At 46.0% G+C, this 22,040-nt stretch overlaps 1 protein-coding gene across 2 annotated transcripts; it reads left to right on the top strand.

Annotated features, from left to right (window-relative positions):
• The first annotated feature begins 762 nt into the window (after positions 1-762).
• Positions 763-21,394, top strand: CBX7 (chromobox 7). 2 transcript variants are annotated; one of them, XR_012156463.2, is made up of 8 exons: positions 763-1,042; positions 3,411-3,454; positions 7,364-7,429; positions 8,023-8,089; positions 9,557-9,893; positions 11,987-12,663; positions 20,359-20,478; positions 21,178-21,394. XR_012156463.2 is itself a non-coding variant. In XM_073326730.1 (6 exons), exons 1-6 carry the CDS (start codon positions 974-976, stop codon positions 12,142-12,144), a joined length of 741 nt encoding a protein of 246 aa, XP_073182831.1. In that variant the 5' UTR covers positions 763-973; the 3' UTR covers positions 12,145-13,000. The 2 variants fall into 2 exon arrangements, 1 of the variants encoding a protein (XP_073182831.1); XM_073326730.1 differs by lacking the exons at positions 20,359-20,478; positions 21,178-21,394 and having other exon boundaries at positions 11,987-13,000.
• Positions 21,395-22,040: the final 646 nt, after the last annotated feature.

The raw sequence follows: 22,040 nt of genomic DNA, 5'->3' as shown, positions 1-22,040 counted from the left end.
TTCTATACTAGTTGGAGTTTCCTGAGAGCTGAAGTCTTCATGCCCAGATACATCACATTATTGTAGCCTAGCTGAGAGGTGACAAAAGCGTGAACAGCTGAGGTCAGATCATTGTGCGCCAGGATAGAATGTGTCTGCTAGCCTAATGGAGATGATAGAAAGCATTACTTCCACATGCTCATCGGGGCAGAGCTGGGAACAGAGCCCAGGTCTCCTGGCTTCCAGTCCGGTGCACTATCCGCCTACTGCACTGCATTTCCTCATTTAAGGTCTCTTCTTAAATAGTAAAAAAGAACCCTACCCTGCTCTACACCCCCCAGAGCTCAGCAATGCTGCTCTTGGGCTTTCAGATGGAATGAGAACTGCTGGAGGGGAAAGACAGGGGTGAGGCACTCCATCCCCATCTGCTTGATCCCCCTCCCCATCATCTTCCAATTATGAGAGGAACACACTGCATGGGCCCTCTGCCCCTCCAAACAAGGGCAGTTCATCTCCTAGAAGGGGGTACAACCTATGGCAGGGAGGATCGGGAGCGCAATGCCTCTCGCTCCCCCAGCTCCTCTTACACAGCTTGGGAGTAGAGGAGCTCCGGGCTCAGCGGGCTCCCCAGAGAAAACTGGCCTAGGCCCCACCCTTCAACCTCAGCCGTCTAGTCAGCGCCAAATAGAGACCCATCGGGAACAGCGAGCGAAGGCCCGGGAAATATCTCACATTCACGATCCGCTGGGCGGGAGGAGGGACCCGGCAAAGCGCGCGCCCGCGGAAGGGGGTGGGGGGGGCTTGCGCGCGCCTGGGAAAATGTTGCGCAGATTCTAAAATGGAACGTTGTCGGCGGCGTGATTGAGCGCGAGGGGGTGTGTGAGCGTGAGTAAGACAGGGACCAGCGGCAGCAGCCACCACCGCACCCGCCGCCTTCTTGCAGCCAGTCCCCCCGCAGCGGAACGGGGAGCAGCCGCCTCCTCCTTCCCCCTGCATGGAGCTCTCTGCTATCGGGGAGCAGGTTTTTGCGGTGGAGAGTATCAGGAAGAAGCGCATAAGGAAGGTGAGGAGGGGGCGGGGGGCACCAGCATCTATTCCCCACCTCGCCCTCCCCTGCTGCAGGCAGGGGGGGCTCCAGAGCCTACTGCCTGTAATCTCTCCCATTCGTGCACCACGCTGCAGGGAAGGAGGGCAGGGGCCCTGTTCCCGTCTTGCCTCTCGTACATATTCTGTGCTGTAGGGAGTGTGGTGGACACTGGGATCGCCCCATGCTGCAGGCATCGGGTATGGGGGCATCAGTATGTACCCCTAGCCATGCTGCATGCGCGGGGGGGGGGGGGGGCGTGGTGATGGGTACTAGCACCATGCTGCGGGCAGGGGGCGTGAAGGGGATCATTGTCAAGCCCCAGTGCTGCAGGATATGGGTATGTTTTTCTGTCACCATGTTACAAGTAGAGCTGTATGGTGCGGATCACCATCACCTACTCCTCCAGCGTCCCATAGAGAGGACAGGTACCATTTCCATACATGCGTCTCTGCATGCTGTTCCTTTCGGGGGTGGAGAGAAAAATAGCTAGATGTGAGGCTTGTAAGGGAAAGAGGACCCATGCCTGTTCTTCCCTTTTTCCACCTCCCACAATGAGGTCATCTTTTTCTTTTACCACGTCCCCTTAAATGAGTAATGACCTGGTCAAGAATAGGCCACCTTGCCAAATTTCCTGACCTCCCCTTCCTGACTTTTCATGCCTGTGGATGCAAGTCTTTTTAAGTGTGGCTTATATCTTCAATTCTTTGAGGATCTTAATTTGTAGTAAGGGTTCATTTCTTTTTGGAAAAATGTGGGTGTGGGGAGAGAGGCACAGATGGACATGGGAGAGATGGCTGCATGTTTAACCTCTCACCTCTGCTACCTTAAGACAAGTCATTTTTGAACCATGTCCTGACTCTTAGGTGCTGAGCTATACTTGTGGTTTGAATGGACACTTCTGTAGATGATGGGGTGATTGAAAAAGTGCGATGAATGCAGAATTTGTTTTGAAATGCTGATGTGGGACTCTAGGATGGATCATTGTATAAGAAAGCATGGCTTTGTGCTTAAATGATAGAAGCGGGAGTTGAAAGAGCTGGGTTCCTACTTCTGACACTGACTCTTTTGGTAACCTTGGGCAAGTTATTTTGCCCCCCCCCCCTTTTTAAATTGCCTCTAATTTTAGGTACTGTTTTTGGATGCTTGGGGGCTCTGAATTTTTTCAGGGGTGCTGAGCTCCCATTGACTTGAATTGGAATTGTGGGTACTCAGCACTTCTGAAATTCATGCCAAGATGTGTCAGATTGGGCACCCAAAATCAATGGACACTCCTGAAAATGTTGGTCTTGAATTTAGTGACTGTTTTCACAGCTGTAAAATGAGGATGGAGAGGGTATTAACCACCTTATGGGATATTGTGAGGATTAACCCATAAACATCTGCGAAGTGCTTGAGAGCCTTCAGTGGAAGGCATCTTATAAGGCAGTATTTTTTTTTCACATATTTGAAAGCTGAACCCCCCCCCACCCCCCTTCAAGAAAATGAAATCAATTCCATGATCTCCCTTCCTTCTACAACCCATTGTGTATGTTAAGTGTATCTTAATTTGTATATTTTCGATGCCCTGCCTTCATAAGTATGTGTGTACACACCACACTTCAGGCAAACTTTAAGGGTAAAGTGATGCTGTTATTTATTATTACTCAAATATCATATCAGCTGTACACATACTCAGGGCTCTTGAACTGATTTCCATACTCTCCCATTTCTTCCATCTCCCCCCTATATAGTGAACAACTAATTGGATACCTTTAAATTCAGCTTTGAATTGCTGTTTGTTCAGGTCAGAACGTTGAGTGGCTTGGATGGAGGGGGACAGTGTTTGGGTAAAGCATGTAGCAACTGGAAGGGGACATGCCAAAGAGGCATTTCATAGCTTCTAAAATTTTGTATTTCTTTTGGCTTCTTATAACTAGCCCCTCAGACACTTGTTCCATTCCTGGCATGAGTCTTCCTCCCATCATGTTTATGCATGCGGACTTGTTGTAGGGTTGCTCATGAGTTGTGAAGCTGTGCGTATGCCTGTTGGAGGGTTGCTGGGGCTCCGCCTTCTAGTACATTAGTCACTTTTGAAGCACCTGCAGAGCTGTGTTCCCTGGTTGATAGTAGGGTCATTTGAGAGCACTAGGAATACGTGTGCGTTTGCTTGTGAAATCTGTGGATTTATTCAGTTTGAAGAAAAGGCTTAATTTTTTTTAAAGGTGGTGATGGGGAACAAGCTCTTCAGTGCGCGCTGTTGCCAGTGCAGAACAAAGGGCATTCTCTTGACACAGTTTCTCCTCTTCCTGTAGTACCCATTTTGGGTTGCAGGGCTTACCTCTTCTTTTTGTTTCCCTCTCTCTAGGGTAAAGTAGAATACCTGGTGAAGTGGAAAGGATGGCCCCCAAAGTAAGTATCTCCTCCCTCCACCCTGCTTGTCAGTAATGGCTTTGGCTGTATTTCTGCTCCCCATGTAATTAACATATGTTCTCTTGTGCCTTGCTCCAAAAAAGACAGACAGCCCCAAACAAAGTCTATGTACCCATATTCCTGACTGACTTAATGACTGGTGAGGCTGAAGCATGGGCCCATATCCTTCAGTTGCCTGTCTCTCTTCTTTCCATTATCCTCTCCCCTCTGTAACTGTTCACTTGCTAACTACTTCCAGTCTATCCATCTTACACAGGAAAACTCCAAGGGAAACCCAGGTGCTAGGGTTTTAAGTGTTACATTCAGTAGGAGGTGTTCTTCCTTCCAGGTCAATACTGAGAAGACCCCCCCCAACATATTATTAGAGGGTGGGTTGCATCTAGAAGTGCTTCCTTTTGGATAAGACACAAATTGTGAGCATTATCTCTTATAATTAAAGATTTCCTTTCATGAGAGAAGAGGCACTAACTCAGATTTACTGGTCACAGTCCTCTGTGTTGCCTTTTGAGGATTCCCACTATTTTCCATTGGTTAGGGTATATTTCTGTTCCTGTCCTAAATTATTTTAGTAGTTAGTTTAGTCTTCCCCAGAAGTGGCTGCATTTCAATTGGGAGTGACTTTTTTGGCAAGGAACAATCTGTAAAATGCTGTAAGATGAAAGGCATTATGTAAAATTATTACTGTGTGAACTGCCTGCCTAAAAGGATTATGGACATCTGTCTTCACTCGTCTAAAAAGAAGTTTAAACATCCCCAGATGCCCTGTCTCACCCCCCCAACCTCCACTTCCCAGGTGTATGTGTGCGTGTATACAGTCCCTATCTCTTTGGTTGGTGTGGGAAGAGAGATTTTCTTCCTGGCTATAAATTCTGTGATCTATTTAACCCTGTGCACTTGAGTACCAATCTCTATAGTGCAGTTTAGCACCAAAGCCATTTTCTGTGGACCTGCTGACTTTAGAGTTAACTTCAGCTTTTTGTATTCAGGCATTCAGATTGGTAGCATGTCTGCACTGCTAGAAGCACAGAACATTGGTGTTTGTCCCCTGTTACTTTCCACAAGTGCAGTCACTCCAGTGGTGCCTATTTCACTTCTGCTTGATCATTAGTCAGTAGGAATGGGTGGACTGAGTTTGGTCTAATAGCTCTTCTGAAGGACAGTGCAGCACTTACCTCCTTTTGTCTTTTTCTTCCTTCCTTCCTTTCCCCCAGACCTTGAGATCCGCAACAAAACAAAATCCTAGCATGGGCATTTGAACCCTCACAGCCTCCTGGCTCAGAGGCGAGAGGATTCCTTGTTTTGCTGCCATAACACCTCAAAACATAAAAATATCAAACCCTGTTGATTGGTATCACATTTTTGAAACCTGTTCTCTCCAGAGCTAGCATTGCTTGAAACCTAAATGCTTCAGTTGTTAACTCTCTTCCTTCCTTTTATCAGTCTCTGTCTTGATCTCTGAATGCTCTGTACATGCAGAGGTGTGCAGCATACTTAGGTGTTTACATCCTAGCCTTCCAGCACATCCCGTCTCCCCCTACCCATCTTGGTTTTCTCTTCCTGTGTGTGTGTGTGTGTTGCCATTTCTGATCTCCTTTACCCGTTATTCAATTACTCCCACTGTGGTGTTGATGGAAAGGGGTAAAGGGTCGGGTACAAGTAGTGCATTTGCTTCTTTCCTGTGTGTTCCATGTACTCTTCTCAAATTTCCCTCATTAATTTGCCACACCTATCAAATCACTGGGCTGTGCTGCTGCAGGCAGGGACTGGAAGGGTTACAGATCTGACTCAGCCACAAGCTTGTTTACAACTTGTGTTTGAGGTGGGGGAGGGGAGAAGGAAGATCATGTGATCTGTGTTTTCCAGAGTGTGTGCTCTCTCTGCAGTTCTGCTGCTGCAGCCTGGACTCTGTGTGTGTGTGTGTGTGTGTGTGTGTGTGTGTGTGTGTGTGTGTGTGTGGCGCAAATTGCACCATGTTGTTTTTTTTTTTTTTTTTTTATATGCAGTGTTTTGTCACTGCAGTGAGCAGGGAGCTGAGCTGCAGAGGAAAAGGAAACACCCATCAGGTTTTTTGTAACAAATCCCCCTCCTCCTCTGCCATCAGAAAAGGAATCCTCTGGCTGATTTTTTCTCTCCCTCCTCTGTAAAAAACGAATGCCGAAATTTCTGGAAGGGAGAGAAAGGAACCTTCCTCTGCATGGATAACATCTTGACTTTGACAGCCTGCGCATACAGAGACTGCTGCAGGAGGCTTGAGTGAAAAGATGGGGGAGAGTTGGTGATGGTGGAGTGAGAGGGGACGGAAGAGTCAGTTAACAGGGAATGGTGAAGGCCTGTCTGTTCTTAACCCTGTGCCCTGTCCATAACCTTCTGGAATAAAGCACATCTTAGAATTCCTGGGTTTCATACCTGTCCTTCTCCCTTGTTGAGGAATCTACATTAGGGTTTCTAGAATCATCCTCGGGAATCTCCCCTATCTTGGTACTCTCTTCTGCCTCAGAAGTGAATGTTCCAGAACCACACGCACAATATACACCTCTTCATCCAAAAACCAGACCCTTCTGTAATAATTTGGCTTGCTGCTCTGCTTCAGAGATGTTTGTACAAACACCACTGCGCTGCTTGTGGTTTTTGGTACCACTTCTCTCTCCCCTTCAGGAATGTATGAGATTGTGTGCCCCGCTGCATGGGTGTTAGACCTTTTTAGTCCAGAAAATAAATCACTCTGGAACATTTTGTTCTAGAGCTATATTCTTCTCCCTGGTGGGATGGGCATTCCAGATGTATACCACCCCCAGTCCCAGTCAAACATGACCTTTGCGAGTGGTAACCCTTCCAGAATTGTTCTCTTGCATTTAGCTCTTCCATGTTCTAGCTCTTCTCTGAAAGCGGTTTTTAAGGACTTCCCCATAGTCAGAGTGTTTCGCTGATACCACACCTAACCCCTAGTTCCTGTCTCAGCTGCATAACAGTCAGGGAGGAAGACGGGTTGATGACCTTTCTGCTCTGCAGCTCTGCAAGGCTAGCTTCTGTTTTCTGGGTGCCGAGTTCGGAAGCACTATTTCCAGTCCTCCCCCCTCATAACACCTGGCTTATGTTAGATAGTTTCTGTGCCGCTGAAAACAATATGCATGCATCCCTGTTTTTTCTTATCCCAGTCTAGAACTGGTGTATAAAAGCTAATTGATCAGCGTCTTGTCACCTGTAGGAGGAGTTAGGTGCATAAGAAATAGCAAAAGGTCTGAAGGCTCACAGTCAACTTACTTTAGGCCCCAAATTTAGGTGTGTGTTTTTGTTTTTGTTTTTTTTAAATCGGCATCTGTGGTGAAAAATCCATTCAGCTGTTATAATCCTTTCATCTTCAATAATCCGAGATTGTTTCTTCACCTGTGTTGTTAACTTATTAATATTTCTGCTTAGGACTCTATTAATCTCGAGTGTCCTGTTTTCTTGAAAATCCCATCCAGCCGGGCCCATTGCCTTAGTGGTTAGTGCTCTGCCAAGGGGGAGAGCTGGATTTGCTCCCCGAGTTGGGAGCAGCACTGCAGAGCAGATTTGCTCAGCCTTCAGTGGTGGGAGTAGTTTATGATGCTCCTGCTGACTTTGAGAGGTTTTGAGGGGGCCTGTGGTGGGAAGCTCTCTCTCTTCTCTCACAAAGAGTGGATGATGTAGGGTTTAGACTGATTCAGGGGGGTGTATGCACATGTGAAAATGGGTGATGGGAAGTCCACAAAGCTCTCAAAGTGGTGTGGCTGATCCCTGACCTCCCACTGAGGAGTGATCTATGCATGGGAGGCAGGTTCCAGGGCTTCAGCAATGCCAGTAGCAGCCCTTGCAGAGAAAATGTTTCACTGAAGCCTTTTTAAAATATATTCATTTTTATTTCTTCAGATACAGCACATGGGAGCCGGAGGATCACATCTTGGATCCTCGCCTGGTAGTGGCTTATGAAGAGAAGTAAGAGGGCTCGTTCCCCCCCCCCCCCCGCGCCCCTCCCCCCCGAGGCAAACTTAAAATAAAAAAGTCCTGTATGCATAGAATGGGCATAGCAGGGGCATAAGCATCTCTCCTGTCCTGCCAATATGCCTCAGTCGCCATCAAGGGTGGCAGCCTCTTGGAATGTCTGGTTCATTCTCCATGGCCTATTCAGCCCTGGGACTCTGCTGAGACTGGCAAGAAAGAAGTCCGTGCCAGTCATGGCGGTTTTTTGAGAAGGACACTTCTCCTCTCATTGCCCAAACGCTGCTGGAGAGCTATTGTGAATAACTTCCAGTCGCTGCCACCTGGGCTGGATATAAACAGGTGACCTAGAGGCACCATATCCCAACCTAGATCAACTGAGCTGTGACCTTTCCTTCCCAACAAGGTTTTTACTCCCACAAGAAGCAGCTCTGGGGTTTTCTCCTCGCTCATGATGCTGGCCTGTGGGGTTTGGTGAAGGAATTAAGGGAACTAGCTAGATACGGAGAGTGGAAGCCCTAGTTGGGCCTTGAGCTGTGTTGTTCTGTATTGTAGTTTGTCATGTTGTGTCTCACATTTTTTCCTTACAGGGAAGAGAGAGACCGTGCATCAGGATACAGGAAGAGAGGGCCTAAACCGAAGCGCCTCTTATTACAGGTAACCTTTCACTCTTCCTGGCGTGTCCTCTCCCATCCTTAGCCCCTTTGGTACTGCGTCTATGGATCTTCCAGGGTGGAGCTGACTTTCTGTTTGCAATGGTATATCCTCTGACTATCTGTACTAGGAAGAAAGGTGGTGGGTTTCAAACATAATAGCTAACACGCTTTAAAATCTTAGTGTAGACAGGGCAAGCTGCAGTTTTGACCCACTTAGCGGATTGAAATGAACCCAAGGCATTCCCATCGAGGGCGTGCCTATACTCCCAGGCTGGATATGCAAACTTGTGTTGGCAGGGCTCGCGCTAGCGTTGCAGCAGTGGCAGAAACTGGCTAGCGCATGTTAAAACTAGAGTGTGCCCTGTGTATGCAAGGATTGTACAATGTGTCAGCTGGCATGTTAAACATCTCTTGTTCTAATGTGCACACGTCCCCTTTCTTTGCTGCTTAAGGCTCTGAGAGGGCACTGAGAGCATCCCTCTGCTGGAGATTATCCCTACCTGAGGGATGGAGGGGGTTTGGGCGAGCACTTGGATATTCTGTCTTGTAAACAGCTCTCCAGTGAAGCTTGTGCCTCCGTGTTAATGTTTATTTTCAGCAAAACTTAAACCATGCTCAGGCTCAGATGGAGCTGGCCTGTAGAGGGTCGTTGTGGCAGTGGAGGAATCAGATTAGGGCAAGTGGGTTCCACTGTGCAGAAGGGATGGCTGTAGGTGCCCTGCAGGGCAATTAGGGCCAGGTAAGTACCTAAACAATTAGATTTCTGGCATAAAAGAGATGCTACCTGTTTGTGTGCTCACTGGATTCATCCTGTGAGAGACCTTAGAGGACAGACAAAAGATGGGAGGGGAAATGGAGGCACAGAGGGGTGAAGTGACTTATCCAAGGTCATTTAGAAGACACAAGAGTGGAACCAGGTCTCCTGACACCTAGACCAGTGCCTAGGGATGGACCAGGCTGTCTCAAGAGACTATTCTGTACAGCAGCGGTTCTCAAACTTCATTGCACCATGACCCCCTTCTGACAAGAATAATTACTGCATGACCTAAGGAGCAGGGTCTGAAGACTGAGCCCTGTCACCCTGGGTGGTGGGGGCCAAAGCTGAAGCCCAAGGGTTTCTGCCATGGGCAGGGGGCATGTAATCTTAGCCCTGAGAGGTGGGGCTTGGGCTTCAGACTTCCTGGTTGCGACCCACTTTGGGGTCCCGACCTACAGTTTTAGAACCCCTGCTGTACAGTAACAGCTCTTGCTGTTGGGACTGTTGACTTGATGCATTCATCTCAAGCTTTCCCTCTGCTCAGTGACCTTGCTGTACAGCTGTCTCCTCCCTAGGCATTTAGGCACCTGTAGACAGTTATTCCCCTTCCTCTTAGCATGGTTCTGTCTCTGCAAGGGCATTGAAACACACAGGTGCTTTAGTTCTGTTACTCTGGGATGATTGGCTTTTCTGCTCCGCTCCCATTCACAGAGGCTTTACGGTATGGACCTGAGGAGTGCCCACAAGGGAAAGGAGAAGCTCTGTTTCTCTCTATCACGGCGATTTGGAGGAGGAAGCAATCTGGTGGGGGCCAAGCCAGGACAGACAGAGCTATCTGAAAAGAGTGGGGGAGGCGTCCTACCATTCCCACTCCGGAAGCAGCGCAAGAACCAGAAATATCTCCGGCTGTCGCGGAAGAAGTTTCCACGCATGTCAAGCCTGGAGAGCCGTAACCACAGGCGTGAGTTCTTCTTGAAGGAGTCAGTGGCACTAGAAACTAGGCAGACTCCCAATGACTGGGATGCGACGCAGCATGCTAGCAAAGAAGGTAAGGCCAGGGACCCCATTTGACTGTGAATTCAGGGGCATGAGCGTGATGCTGTCTGATTTCGTTTACTGGACACACACTCTTCCTCCTTGCCTACTGCATCCTGGGAGTGTGGTTTTGGGTCAGCTCTTTACAATGTGTGCAAAGATTATAATTGGCAAGGTTGTCCCCAAACACCTCTGCAAGTTGTCTGGATGAATAACTCGGTTAATCTATCAGTCTGCTTCTGTGGTGTTGCCACCTATGTGTTCTTATACTGGTGACCATCATCATAGTATCAGAGTGCATGTGAAAGCTAGTGCTGCTTCTCTTCCCCACTGCTTTTCCAGAGGGATGACATGGCTGTCTGTTGCAGTGAGAAACTGTCTTGTCATGTTCCAGCATATAGTCGTTCCCCACACCCTGATAAAGGGAACCTTAAAATGGATAAATTCACATACTCATCATCCTCTCGCAGTGCCACTTTGAGGCATGTGTGCAAATGTCAGTGGGAACCCTGCCCTCCTCTCTGCCACCCAAAATCCCTTTACATTAATATTGTGCTAAATCATCAGCTTTGAGGGTGGGGTGCAAAGGTCACTGGAATTTCATCAAATGTCATAAGCTAAGTAGGGCAGTGAGTGGATTGCAGACCGCCAGGCAAACCCCGGAAGCTGCAGGGCGAGCTCATGGCATCTCAGGAGTCATATCCTTCAGAGTCAGTAGCAAACCCCATTACCCTTGCATAGTTTGAGCTTCTGAAGGTGCGGTTTTCCTGTCAAGATGTAAAATCAATGTCATGGCACTCCTGGTAGGAGCAAGGTGTTACCCAAGTTAGAATTAGGTTGGACCATGGGGCTAATTAGATTCTGGCGATCTAAACTTTCCCTTCTAGTTTCAATTGGAGAAAGTACTCAACTTCCCCTCCACGACTGTCCTGTAGCACCACCAATGCAGAATGGCTGTCGTGCTGCATATTGATGGTGGGTGATGTGATCCCTAGCTGTGCAGTCTGTAAAGCAGTTTGGGATCTGAAGGATGAAAGGTGCTAGAGAAATGTAAAACTATTTTTCTATTCTCCCCTCGACGTGTGCACATTCGGAATTCCGGTTAGTGTCTGGGTGAATGGACTCTTTCCGAGGTGAGAGTAGAGACACCTCAGATATCTGAGACAGAAGCCAGGAAATGCCCAGTTAAGGGGTCCACATTCCATACCCAGGTGGGACAACAGGGTGCAGTACAGGTAAAGTAATAGAGAGGGGATGTTTCCCTCCCCTCTCCATATATTTTTGTGGCTCTCTTTGGGTGCGGGTTTGTTCAATCTGTTCTTGAGTTTTTTACACTGTGGGGAAGTGGAAGTGGGGGGTATTTGGGTCCCTCACTTTGAGTGGTAGAGATTAGGAGCTCCAGGGGAGAGTAGATGTTTTTAGCTTCCTCCCCTCGGTGGGGAGGAGCAAAGAGGAAGACTCTTGAAACCTTTGGACCCCCAAAGAAGTGGCATTGATGGGCTTTGGAGAGAGTCACATCCAGCCCTTCCCTTGGCTGGATTTGGAGGTACAATGGAGGAAAATCCTCAGTTTGTTAGGGCCCCCTTAGGCCCAGGGAACATGGGGTATCGGGGATGAGCTTGAAAAAAAATGAGTTCTGATTGTTTGTTTTTTATTTGGGTTGATTGGTTGGGGTGGGGGTTGAATTTACACTACAGTGAACACGTGCACTAACCAGGAGACCTAGTGGGCTGAGATCCAGTTTCCAGATGTTTCCCCTAAAGTGGGATATTTTGACTCCCATTTGGAAAGAGGGTGGGGAATGTATAATGAAAATGCTGGTGGACCTGTAAGCATGGTGGTGCTGTTGGGGGGCTGTTGTAGTATCAGCCTGCACAGTTGATTGTGTGTCTGTCATTCTTCTTGACGCTCTCCCTTCTTTCCCTCACCTTTCAATGTCCCGTTATTATCTTTCTGTGTGGGAGGGTTAGACACCTACAGTGCCTTGGAGCATGTGCAAACTTGGCACAGGTTGATGTCACCCACCCATAGCCAGCAAGGGTGCTCCTCTTCTGTTAGCCCTTCATTCTTTTTCTAACGTGCTCTTATCCACCTCCCCCTCTGCAGTAGGCATGGATGCAGTTGATGGCAGCCTCCCCTGGATCCCCACCTTGTCCCCCAGCGAAGTGACAGTGACAGACATCACGGCGAACTCCATTACCGTGACCTTCAGAGAAGCACAAGTGGCCGAGGGCTTCTTCCGAGACCGAAGTGTGCAGTTCTGAATCTCCATTTTTAATGTTCCTAGTCAGATTCTTTTGGGGGTGGGGTGATTATTTCACTCTTTAAAAATATCCAAAATGTTTCTTTTAAAAAATGTTTACAGAGGAGGGGTTTTTTTTTGTTTGATTTTTTTACTGAAGTCTCATTGATTTTTCTTTTCCCCTTCAGATATGCAAAAACTAAAGGCAATGTACGCGGTGCCCGTGTTTTTGTTTGTTATACTTGTCTGTTGTTGCTTTGTCCGTCTGAGAAACTGATACCCCTTTCCTTGGCAAAGACTCCCCTGGTAGGGCATTTTGAGAACCTTTTTTCTCTATGTATTTCCTTTACTCTGTTAGTTCTGACAGCTGCATTTAGGGTGAGAGAGGACACGGAGAAGAAGGGGTTGGATCTATTGCTTGCTTCCCTGATTTGCAGTTGTTGTCCCTTGGGTAAAGATGCTTCCTCTGGACATCACCCTCCCCATCTTCCTCCTCCCGCCCAGCTAATGCAGTGAGATGTAATGGACCCGATCACTTTAGGTAACTCAAGTCTGTTACAAGCTTCCTCCCTTCCAAATGTTTTATCTGTGGCGGTATTGCAGGTAATCTGTTTGCCTGGGAAGGTAGGAAACTCCATGGCAAATAATGAATGGGACTGATGGTTACAGTGTGATTCCATGAAGAGTGAAGGGATGTCTTCCTTGTCTGCATGATCCATTTATCCTGTAACACATAGCTTTGTAATCTCCTAGCTGTGGTATATTAGCTACACATGCTCACTTTAGATTTCTGAGCCTTTAATAAAGGCATCACTGTAACTTAATTGCCCTTTAGGAGGATAACTGTATAAAGAAAAGGAGTACTTGTGGCACCTTAGAGACTAACCAATTTATTTGAGCATGAGCTTTCGTGAGCTACAGCTCACTTCATCGGATGCATACCGTGGAAACTATGTCTGCTGCAGTTTCCACGGTATGCATCCGATGAAGTGAGTTGTAGCTCACGAAAGCTCATGCTCAGATAAATTGGTTAGTCTCTAAGGTGCCACAAGTACTCCTTTTCTTTTTGCAAATACAGACTAACACGGCTGTTACTCTGAAACCTGTATATATTAACATAGTGGTACTCATTCTTCTCTATCCAGAGACCTTCCCAGAACCCTTCTATGATCTAGAAATATGGGAAGAGAAAGGTGTTTATATGTAACCCCCCCACCCCACCCCCTGGGGGATGAGGATTCCCCCCAGGCTGAGAACCCCTGTACTAAAAGATTTACCAAACCCAGACTGTATATAAATATTGTCCTGAAAATGCTTTACTAAGTCAGTGAAAAGGGTGGCTCTCTTCTTGGGAAGAATGGCTTATAGAGGGATTGAAACATTGCCTAGCAGTGCTTGAAAACTGCAGATAAGGGCAGAGGCCAGATGCATGAGAAGTAAGCAGTGAAACTGGACTTTAGCTGGTCAGTTTCCACTTTTAGGTAGTTTTTTTTTGCTCTCTGATCAAATTTAAAGGGCAAAAGTGAATAGCATAAGGGCTGGGAGGAGTCTACTAGACTTCTAACATTTTTTAACTTTTAATTTATCCTCTAAAGTGATAAGGACTCTTGGACTGAGTGTCCTACTTATATTTTCCCTCCTCAACTTACCATATCTGTGACCTCATCCTTATTTGTTCCCTTTACCAGGGGAGTTTCCCTTTTGAGGGTTTAAAAAGCTTTGCCAAGGAAAGCCATCTGCAGTTCTATAGACTGCACCTGATCTTGCACTTAAAAACGCCTGGAGATTTGTGCTGGATTCTACCTGTGACATTTTGGGGTTTCTAAGAATTGCTGTATCTTCAAAGTTGATGTTTAGCATCTGTTCTTGCATGCTCACTCTCTTCCTTCTTTATTTTAAACTTAAAAATCTTTCTCTCTGTGGAAAGCAAGAAGGGAAAGCTAGGGCCTTGGGGGGGAATTGTGGGGCAATGTGATACAGTGCAGACTTGACTCTTTTTTCATTTGCTCCCCTCCTTTAATTCCTTCCCTCAAAAAAAAAAAAAAAAAAAAAACTTCATCTGCTGGTTTTGTGCTATCTGAAGCTACTTTCATACAGAGCTGAAGCTAAGTGTTAGTGTAAATCCTAAATGCTGTTTCTCTGCAGCTCTCCCCCTGGAGGGCTTAGCTCCTGCAGAACTTTGGAGTTCTGCAACACTGATGCTTTGGATCCTGCAAACACTTGCTTTTTACAAAGGTTTTGGACTGCTCCTAAGCTTGCTTTAAAAGCACATTTTACCTCTAATAAGCTCTAGCTGCTTACAGGATACTAAGATTCACCCTCCATTGTCTGAACTAGACTGCCTTCCACCAGGTCATGGTACGTGCGGGATGGATTGACACGCCCTATATTTCAGGTGTCTCGGTGCAAATATTTTTGTCCCTCAAAATAAACACAAAGTGGGGGATGCAGGAGACTGCCCTAGCTCCAAGTTTTAATGAGTGGTGAATTTTGAGAGGAGGGGTAGGGGGTGAAACCTGAGTTGATTTTTTTTTTTTTTTTTTTTTTTTTTTAAGTGGTGGGAGTAGGTGTCAGATGAGAAGAGGGAGTGCTGAATCCTTTAAAAAAAAAAAATAGAAACAGTGCAACCTGTGGGATAAACATAGACTCAGGACAAAGTTTGTCAATCGTGGTTGCCTAGAGTTATGCTTCTAAATACATATATAGTCACCTACATAGAAGTGTCCTCTTTCCCCATCCCTTCCCTCAAAAAAAGAGTGCTGAGCACCTGCATCTTTTACTGACTTCCCTGAGAGTTGCAGGTGCTCAGAATGTCTGAAAATCAGGGTGACTTTGATCCAGGTGACTCTAGATTTAGAAGATTAATCCTAGGCACCTAAGTTTGAAGAACTTACTTCCCAACTCCTTGTTCCAAACTTTTGTAGGATCTGGAAGAGAGGCTTTAACTTTTATTTTTTTTATATGTGGGTACGGCCTTCTATGCACTTTCCCCAGTTTAGTCCAGAAACACTGCAAGAAAAACTCTTGTTTGTGGATGTTTCCAGCCCTGGCCAAAATCTGCAAGGCAGCAGAAATCCTGTAAAGGGCAAGAAAAAAGCTTCTTCTCTCACCAGACTTCCGTTCTGTTTTTCTCTCTCTCCTTGGTGTCACGTCTATGCACCCATTGAGATTTTCCAGACCAAAGAATTCTGTCTTGACATTCATTTTCTTTGAAGAACACTGTTTTTGCAAACTTGACTGTAAGTGGAACTCTGGAGCCCTTGCAAACAGGATTCACCCACTGCTTCATTTTTAACCCTTTTGTAGATGTTTACTTGTATTGCTTCTGATGACTAATATCCTCTCCTGACCTAAAAGGATTAAGGAGGTATCTTGGTAGCCGTACTACCTTATGCCCAAGTCACTGGGGGGGTTAATTCATTTCCAGTTGAGATGCAGAACTTTGCTGATGTGTGGGTTGGCTTTTTTGGGGGCATGGAGAGAACAAGTGGGGAGAGGGTGTTTTGTGGTAGGAAACTAAACATGTATTTATCGATTTTTATTTTATTTTATTTTTTTGACACATCCTTAGCAAGGTTTGCATGTTGTAAAAATCAATCTTGCTCTCTTAACAGAATGGTTTTATTGTTTTTAGTCTCTGTAAAGTGTCGTTCTCTTCTGAAAAGTGACTAGAGAAATGGTGGCGTGGGCTCCAGGGTGGTGGAATGTCAATGATTTTCAAATCAAATGTGCTCAGTTTACAAGTGCAAAGTTTAACTGCAAACTCAGCCTGGAATCTGAAAGTCATGCGGGGGCCTTTTTGGCTGCTATCACAAAAATCAAAGATTCTGTGATTAGAGCTTCACTAGCTATTATGTTTGATGCAAGAGCCAAAATAGAGTCCAGTTGGAGCTTACTTTAATGATTCTGTTTGAAATATGAGCCAGAATAGAATCCAACTGACTCCCCTATAGCTCTGTTGACTGCAAGGCTGAAGCAATGCAGACTGACTTCAGCCAGCAGAATCGCACAAAAAGCAGGTCCCTTGAGTAAGAAGGGACTGTTCTTATAGAGTCAGTCTTCAGAACAGAATTGCACTGTAATAACTTGCCAGCAGTTCGTAGGGCAGGCGACGCTTGTTTCATGCATCTGTTCATAGTGGTATTTTATGTATTGTTTGTATCATGCCCACACTTAGGGACCCCTGTCACATTGGGACTCGACTCCATTGTACTAGGCACTGTATAAACACTTGTTGAAGACTGCTTCGGCCCCCCCCCCATACCTTCCATCCCCACGCCCCAGTATTTTTGATTCCTCTGAGCACCAACTACAAATCATTTGTGGTATCTTAAGGTACATCTATGCTGGGAAAAAAAACAACTCCTCAGAACAAAGTCTCAGAGCCCAGGTCAACTGACTTGGGCTCCCGCTATAGGGCTAAGCATACCAGTGTAGATCTTCCCATGTCCAGCCAAGCAGGAACAGATACACCGCTATTTTTAGCCACTCAGCATGAGCGCAAGTCAGTTGACCTGGGCTCTGAGACTTGCTGCCCCAGGTTTTTTTTTGTTTTTGTTTTTAAACAGTGTAGACCTACCCTTAGTAGCCCTGTATCTCCAGCACACCCCTTATTCTCCTGTAATGACTTGGGCCCTTGGACGTGTCAAGTCCAAATTTGTTTTCAGTGGCAGACAGGATATTGTGGGAACACCCAAATGCAGTTCCTTTTGCCAAAATAAACCCAAGTCTGCCAGTGAAGTGACCCTGACTAAGTCAGAGCCTGAGACACAAACGAACATAGATGTGATTTAACATATCAGAACAGGGTGTTTTTTGTTTTGTTAGTGTTGTGAAACTGTCTGGAAAGATTCTTCTGGTGTGTTTGATTGAATGTGTGAACTTGGTTTTGACCTCATGGGGCCCATGGCCCCAGTACTGCTTCCTGCTCTACCCCAGCCCCACTCTTAGTACTGTTTGACAGTTTAACTGGAATAGAGAGAGTGGCCTCATGTAGGCTGAAAAATAGGCAGGCTGCTAATAGGAGATACTTAATGCAACCACCACAACAAAGGTTGGGATGAGGAAATACAGTGCTGATGGCTGTGGGCAACAGCCCAGGGTTGATGGTTAAAGCAGGGCCCCTTTGCTGAACATTAATTTCATGATTTTGAAATAGGAAAGAAGCAAACCTCCTTTCTAAAAATGGTAATATTTTCCCTTCTCTTCTGTTCCTATTCCATATACTCTTCCTGTAGCCTAGGAAGGAGGGCAGTGTAGCTTCCTGGGACAGTGTAGGGGCTGCTTGATGAATGGGGCCCCTAACTTGTAAAGTCTGGCATTCCTTGGACTCCAGAGTTGTGCTGGATCTGTGTACCATATCCCCATTGTCAATAATGCCCTTGCTAGACTGTTCAGGACAGACTGTTGGGTAGAGTGCCTGTTACTTCAAGAAGAGAGTGCATTGCGATGCAGGGAGCATTCATTAACTCCCAAAGCCCTTCCGGGGTCTGCATCATGCTGATACTTCCCATTGAATAAAATCAGATGCCAAAGTGAGAAATCCAAAACCTTTCTTCTTGTTGGAGGCTTCTGCTCCCATCCTTTGTACGTCCCAATTCTGACTAGTTAATGGCTTCGTTCAGCTGGGATGTGCACTACACAGTGGCCTGTCACAACTTTGGTTTTGCCACATATTTGTTCTCATCTTTTCACTCAGATGGGGGAAAAAAAAGTGAATATTAGATGGGGGTGTGCATGGAGAGGGGAGTATCTAGGAGATAGAGTATGTTTCTGTTCAGTGTAGCCTAGTGTATTCAAATGCACAATTTTCTTATCTCTTCACTTCCTTCTCCCTCTTAGGACATCACTGCCCTGCATCAGCATTTTAGAAGGATTAACTGGCACTCTTCTGTGTGCTCTGAATGGGTACTGAGTATGTGAGCATGTGTGGAGAGAGTCGTTTGCTTCTGTGTTAAGTAGCTGGGTCTTCCAGGGGGAGGGAAAGCAGAGACTTATCTTTGTGGGGGCGGGAGCCAAACAGGAGAATGACAGTTCAGAGCCATTATTAGAAAGGAAAATCTATCATTGGCAAATGCAGGTGATGGGAACAGATTGTTGCAGATCTCAAGTCAATATCTCCCAGAACACAATGATCTAAAATCAGCTCTTTCTCATGTCAGAGGGTCCGTGTCCTCTGCCCCACCGAGCTCAAATGCCCATAAGCCAGGACTGTAGCCTTCATGCAAAAGGAGAATGACTGTCCCAAATTATTTTATCACTCAGATGAAACCTAAGCTCTTAAGCAGGTGGAAGTGGTTGTGGGACTTGCCCAAGAGATGAGCATTTGTAAAGCAGGGGTAGGTTGCCAGTCTCATCAGAACAGTCACTGGTGGGGAAGGGCAGACATAGCATTCGTTCAGAACCTCATATCTTCCTCTAACATCCATTTCAGATTCTTCTTTAGGAGAAGGAATGTTTCCTGGGGAGTTGGTCGCTTCCCGGATTTCTGAATGGGCAATGGCTTCTGGATGATCAGAAGTAGCACAGAGCGATTGAGCCCAATAATGGAAGCTGGTAGTGGCTCCCATTGAATGGGAGACTGAATTACTGTACTTGTGAAATGGGATGGGAGGAAAGCTTAGGCTCAGAGAGAGGATTTGCTGCTTTCATTAATTGTGGGCCACTTGTTACCCTGCTTGTCTTTTCAGAGAAGAGGCACACTCCCCTCCCACAACTGTGTGTATGCTGGAGGTGCCAGATAGACATCTTCGGGTGGGAGGGGGTGCACTGTGTGATGGTCAGAAACGTGACCTTTTAAAATCTATCTGTGCTGTATCATTTTAGTGCTAACAGTGTGGGAGGGTTGACCAGAAATGTAGAGGTAGCATCAAAAACTCTCTGAAATCTAAAAATGTTAGTCTGCTTTTTGGCTTTTCTTAAGTCAAGGCCTAAGTATGTTTGAAGCACTTTGAAGATGCAAAGCACTAGGAGCGCTGAGTACTCGTATTGCCTCTTTAAAAAAGTGGCATTTGAAAAGGGAAAGATGTATCCATTTCAGACCACTGGCTATTCCTTATCTCCTTTCCACAGCTGCCATCCAGCCCTTGGCATCCCTTCTACAGTTGTAGGGTGGGTTTGCCATTCCAGGCATCCCAAGTGAACAAGGGCACAATGAAGGAGGGAAGGAGACTTTAAAACTCCACATCCACCTTCAGAACATGTTTTTCCCCCACCACTTGCGGTATATAGGGGAGTTATTAGGTTCTGTTCCCATGTTAAGTAGTCCCAGTGCTCAGAGATGGCCGAGATGTGATCCAATGGGTTTCTTCCATCTCTAGTTATGGAGACCTCCTTTTAGTTCCCTTTTCTGGACAAATTGCACTTTAGTAGCTTAATGGGGATGGGAGGCATGTGTACCTCTTTGGGGTCGGGGCAACCCAACAGCTGTTCTCAGTGGCTGCTGGACTCTTCCAGTGGGTTAATGTCTCACCTCACATCCAACAGAACAGGTGCAAAGGAACTTGCTTAAAAAAAAACTAATCACAAAGTTTAGGCTTAAAAAAAATCTAAATTGAACATTTTAGCTGGCTATGTGGGGTGTTTTACTTAGTAGCAGGCACCTGTGTTTGGAGGAAGCCCAATCCTCCCAGCTTTTCAGCGTTGACCTTCTCTACCATGCTCCTGCACTGCTTGATCTAGGTTCTTCTAAGACTGCTGTGTGACTTTATTGCCTATTTTATATGCTTGTTTTCCACCAAGGATGGGGTTGGGGAAAGTTACTTTATTTTTTATTCTTGGCATGATAGAGCACCTGAGTCTTTGCACAAGAAAGCTTCCTTTGCACAGAATGAGCTTCTAGCTTTTGTACAGACTAATTGAATGTATTTGGGCAGAGGGGGCTGAGGGAACGAATCAATTCCAAACAAACAAAAAACCCCTACATATATAATGCCTTTTCTGAGTGAGCGTGTGTTGTAAATGGAAATTGTAATACAAATGGGAGGACAGGTCTAGTTACAATTTGATGCAAAGTGTGGTTTTATTTTTGTACTGATATGGGTAAGAGACTGTACAGCATCTATTTATTTAGATGATTTATGTGGTAAATGTTGCAATCAAAGTTATTAAAAATATTAAATATGATAACTGACATTTAACTAATGGCCTGTTTCTGTCTTGTCATTTTCCCCCTTAATCCTACAATTCCATTCTTTCTATCTCTGCTGACCTCTTGGCCTATGGAATGAATGTGCAGTAGTGCTACCGGCTTAGAAGAGATGAAAATCATATGTGTATGATGCACAGGGATCATGTTTAGTGAGGGCAGTGAGGGCATTTTCTGACAACACCTCCCTTATTGGATCATCTCAAGCAGGTTAGGGTTTTTTTTATTAATTTTTAAACCTGGAAAGTGAGTTTTAGCTGACCTCTCAAGATCCCTTTCAGTCCTATATTGCTGATCTTCTTAGAGTGCTTGCTCATATCAGTTCCAATTAGGTGTGCGTGCACTGCATGCACGGCCGTTGGAGAATTTTTACCCTAGCAACACCCAGTGGAGCTCCCTGGAGTGACGCCTTCATGGCATTCAATATATACCCCAGCTGACCCAGCGCCTCCTCAGTTCCTTCTTACCATCCGTGATGGTCATTGGAACTGTGGAGTCCCGCTTCACTTGCTCTCCACTCTCCCTAGCGTATACCTAATAGTGGATAGTTTATAGTTTTGTTTTGTTTGTTTTTGTTAGTTATAGGTGGTTTACTTAGTGGGGTTGCTGGGCCTTTCCCCTCCTCCCAGATTCTTCTCTTGGGCTCATGCCCAAAGCTCTGGGATTCAAGCCCTGCAGTTTCTGCTCTAAGCCCATGCCAACAGGAGATCCCCATGCCTCTTGCCTGAAGTGTCTGGGGGAGTCTCACCAAGGAGAGAAGTGCATGGAATGCACCTGCAGGGCACCGAAAAGTAAATCCATGGTCTTTGCTGCCAAATGTTCTGTGCACACGCTGCTTTAGGATTGACTGGATTCCAAATTGCTGGAATAGAGAGGGAGACTGATTTTTTTTTTCTTCCCCTTCACCAGGCTTTTCTCCAGAAACAGCTAAAGTGACCTTAAAACTCCTTAATCAGTGGAAGCTGCTGGGGGGGCAAAGACCCTCCAAAAATGCAGGACCTCAAGAGGACATTTGCATTGTTTGTGCCTAGGACTATCCTTGCTTCTTTGTACATTGAGGTGAAACACAACCACGCGCTGTCCTGGTCTACAGTTTTTGTACCAATATAATTATTTAAGTTAAGCATGTGAATTTGTGTTATTTGGTACAACTCTTACCATGAATGCAATTATACTGGCATAAAGATACATATATGGCAAAGTTTATTCCCCTTCCCAGCTGGGAATAAGCTATAGGAGCATAAGCACCCTCAAGTAGATATAACTACATCCACATTAGTGGCTGTTACTGCTTTACCAGTACTGGTGTAGTTACAGCACAACAACTGTGTGTAGATAAGCCCTAATTTTGAGCACTCTTGATTTCAAACAGAACACAGCAAATGGAACCTAATTGTGCTTCAAGAATCAAACTAGGACCTTGGGTAGTTCAAGGGAACATGGTTAGGTTTTACCTGCTGTGTCATAGGAAAATGGGCTTTAACCATGAGAAAAGAACAATGGGAAAGGGAGTGCTAGGGTGGGTCAGACCTATGGTCCATGTAGTGCAGCATTCTGACCCTGGCAGGGGCCAGCACTAGCTGCTGCTTCAGGAGAAAGGGCAAGAAACCCTGCAGTGGGAGTTATAGGATAACCCGATCTCAGGAAAACTTTCTTCCTAACCCCCATTCTTCTACGGGCAGTTTATGTCCTGAAGCATGAGGGTTTCCATTCTTTCGCCTTTGATGCCTTACTTATAAATTGCGCTAGCCTTGTTAGCTTGATCTGTGTCC

This window comes from Lepidochelys kempii, chromosome 1 (genome assembly GCF_965140285.1).
Source record: "Lepidochelys kempii isolate rLepKem1 chromosome 1, rLepKem1.hap1, whole genome shotgun sequence".
Lineage (NCBI taxonomy): Eukaryota > Metazoa > Chordata > Testudines > Cheloniidae > Lepidochelys > Lepidochelys kempii.
This window is presented reverse-complemented; position numbering and strand designations above follow the sequence as displayed.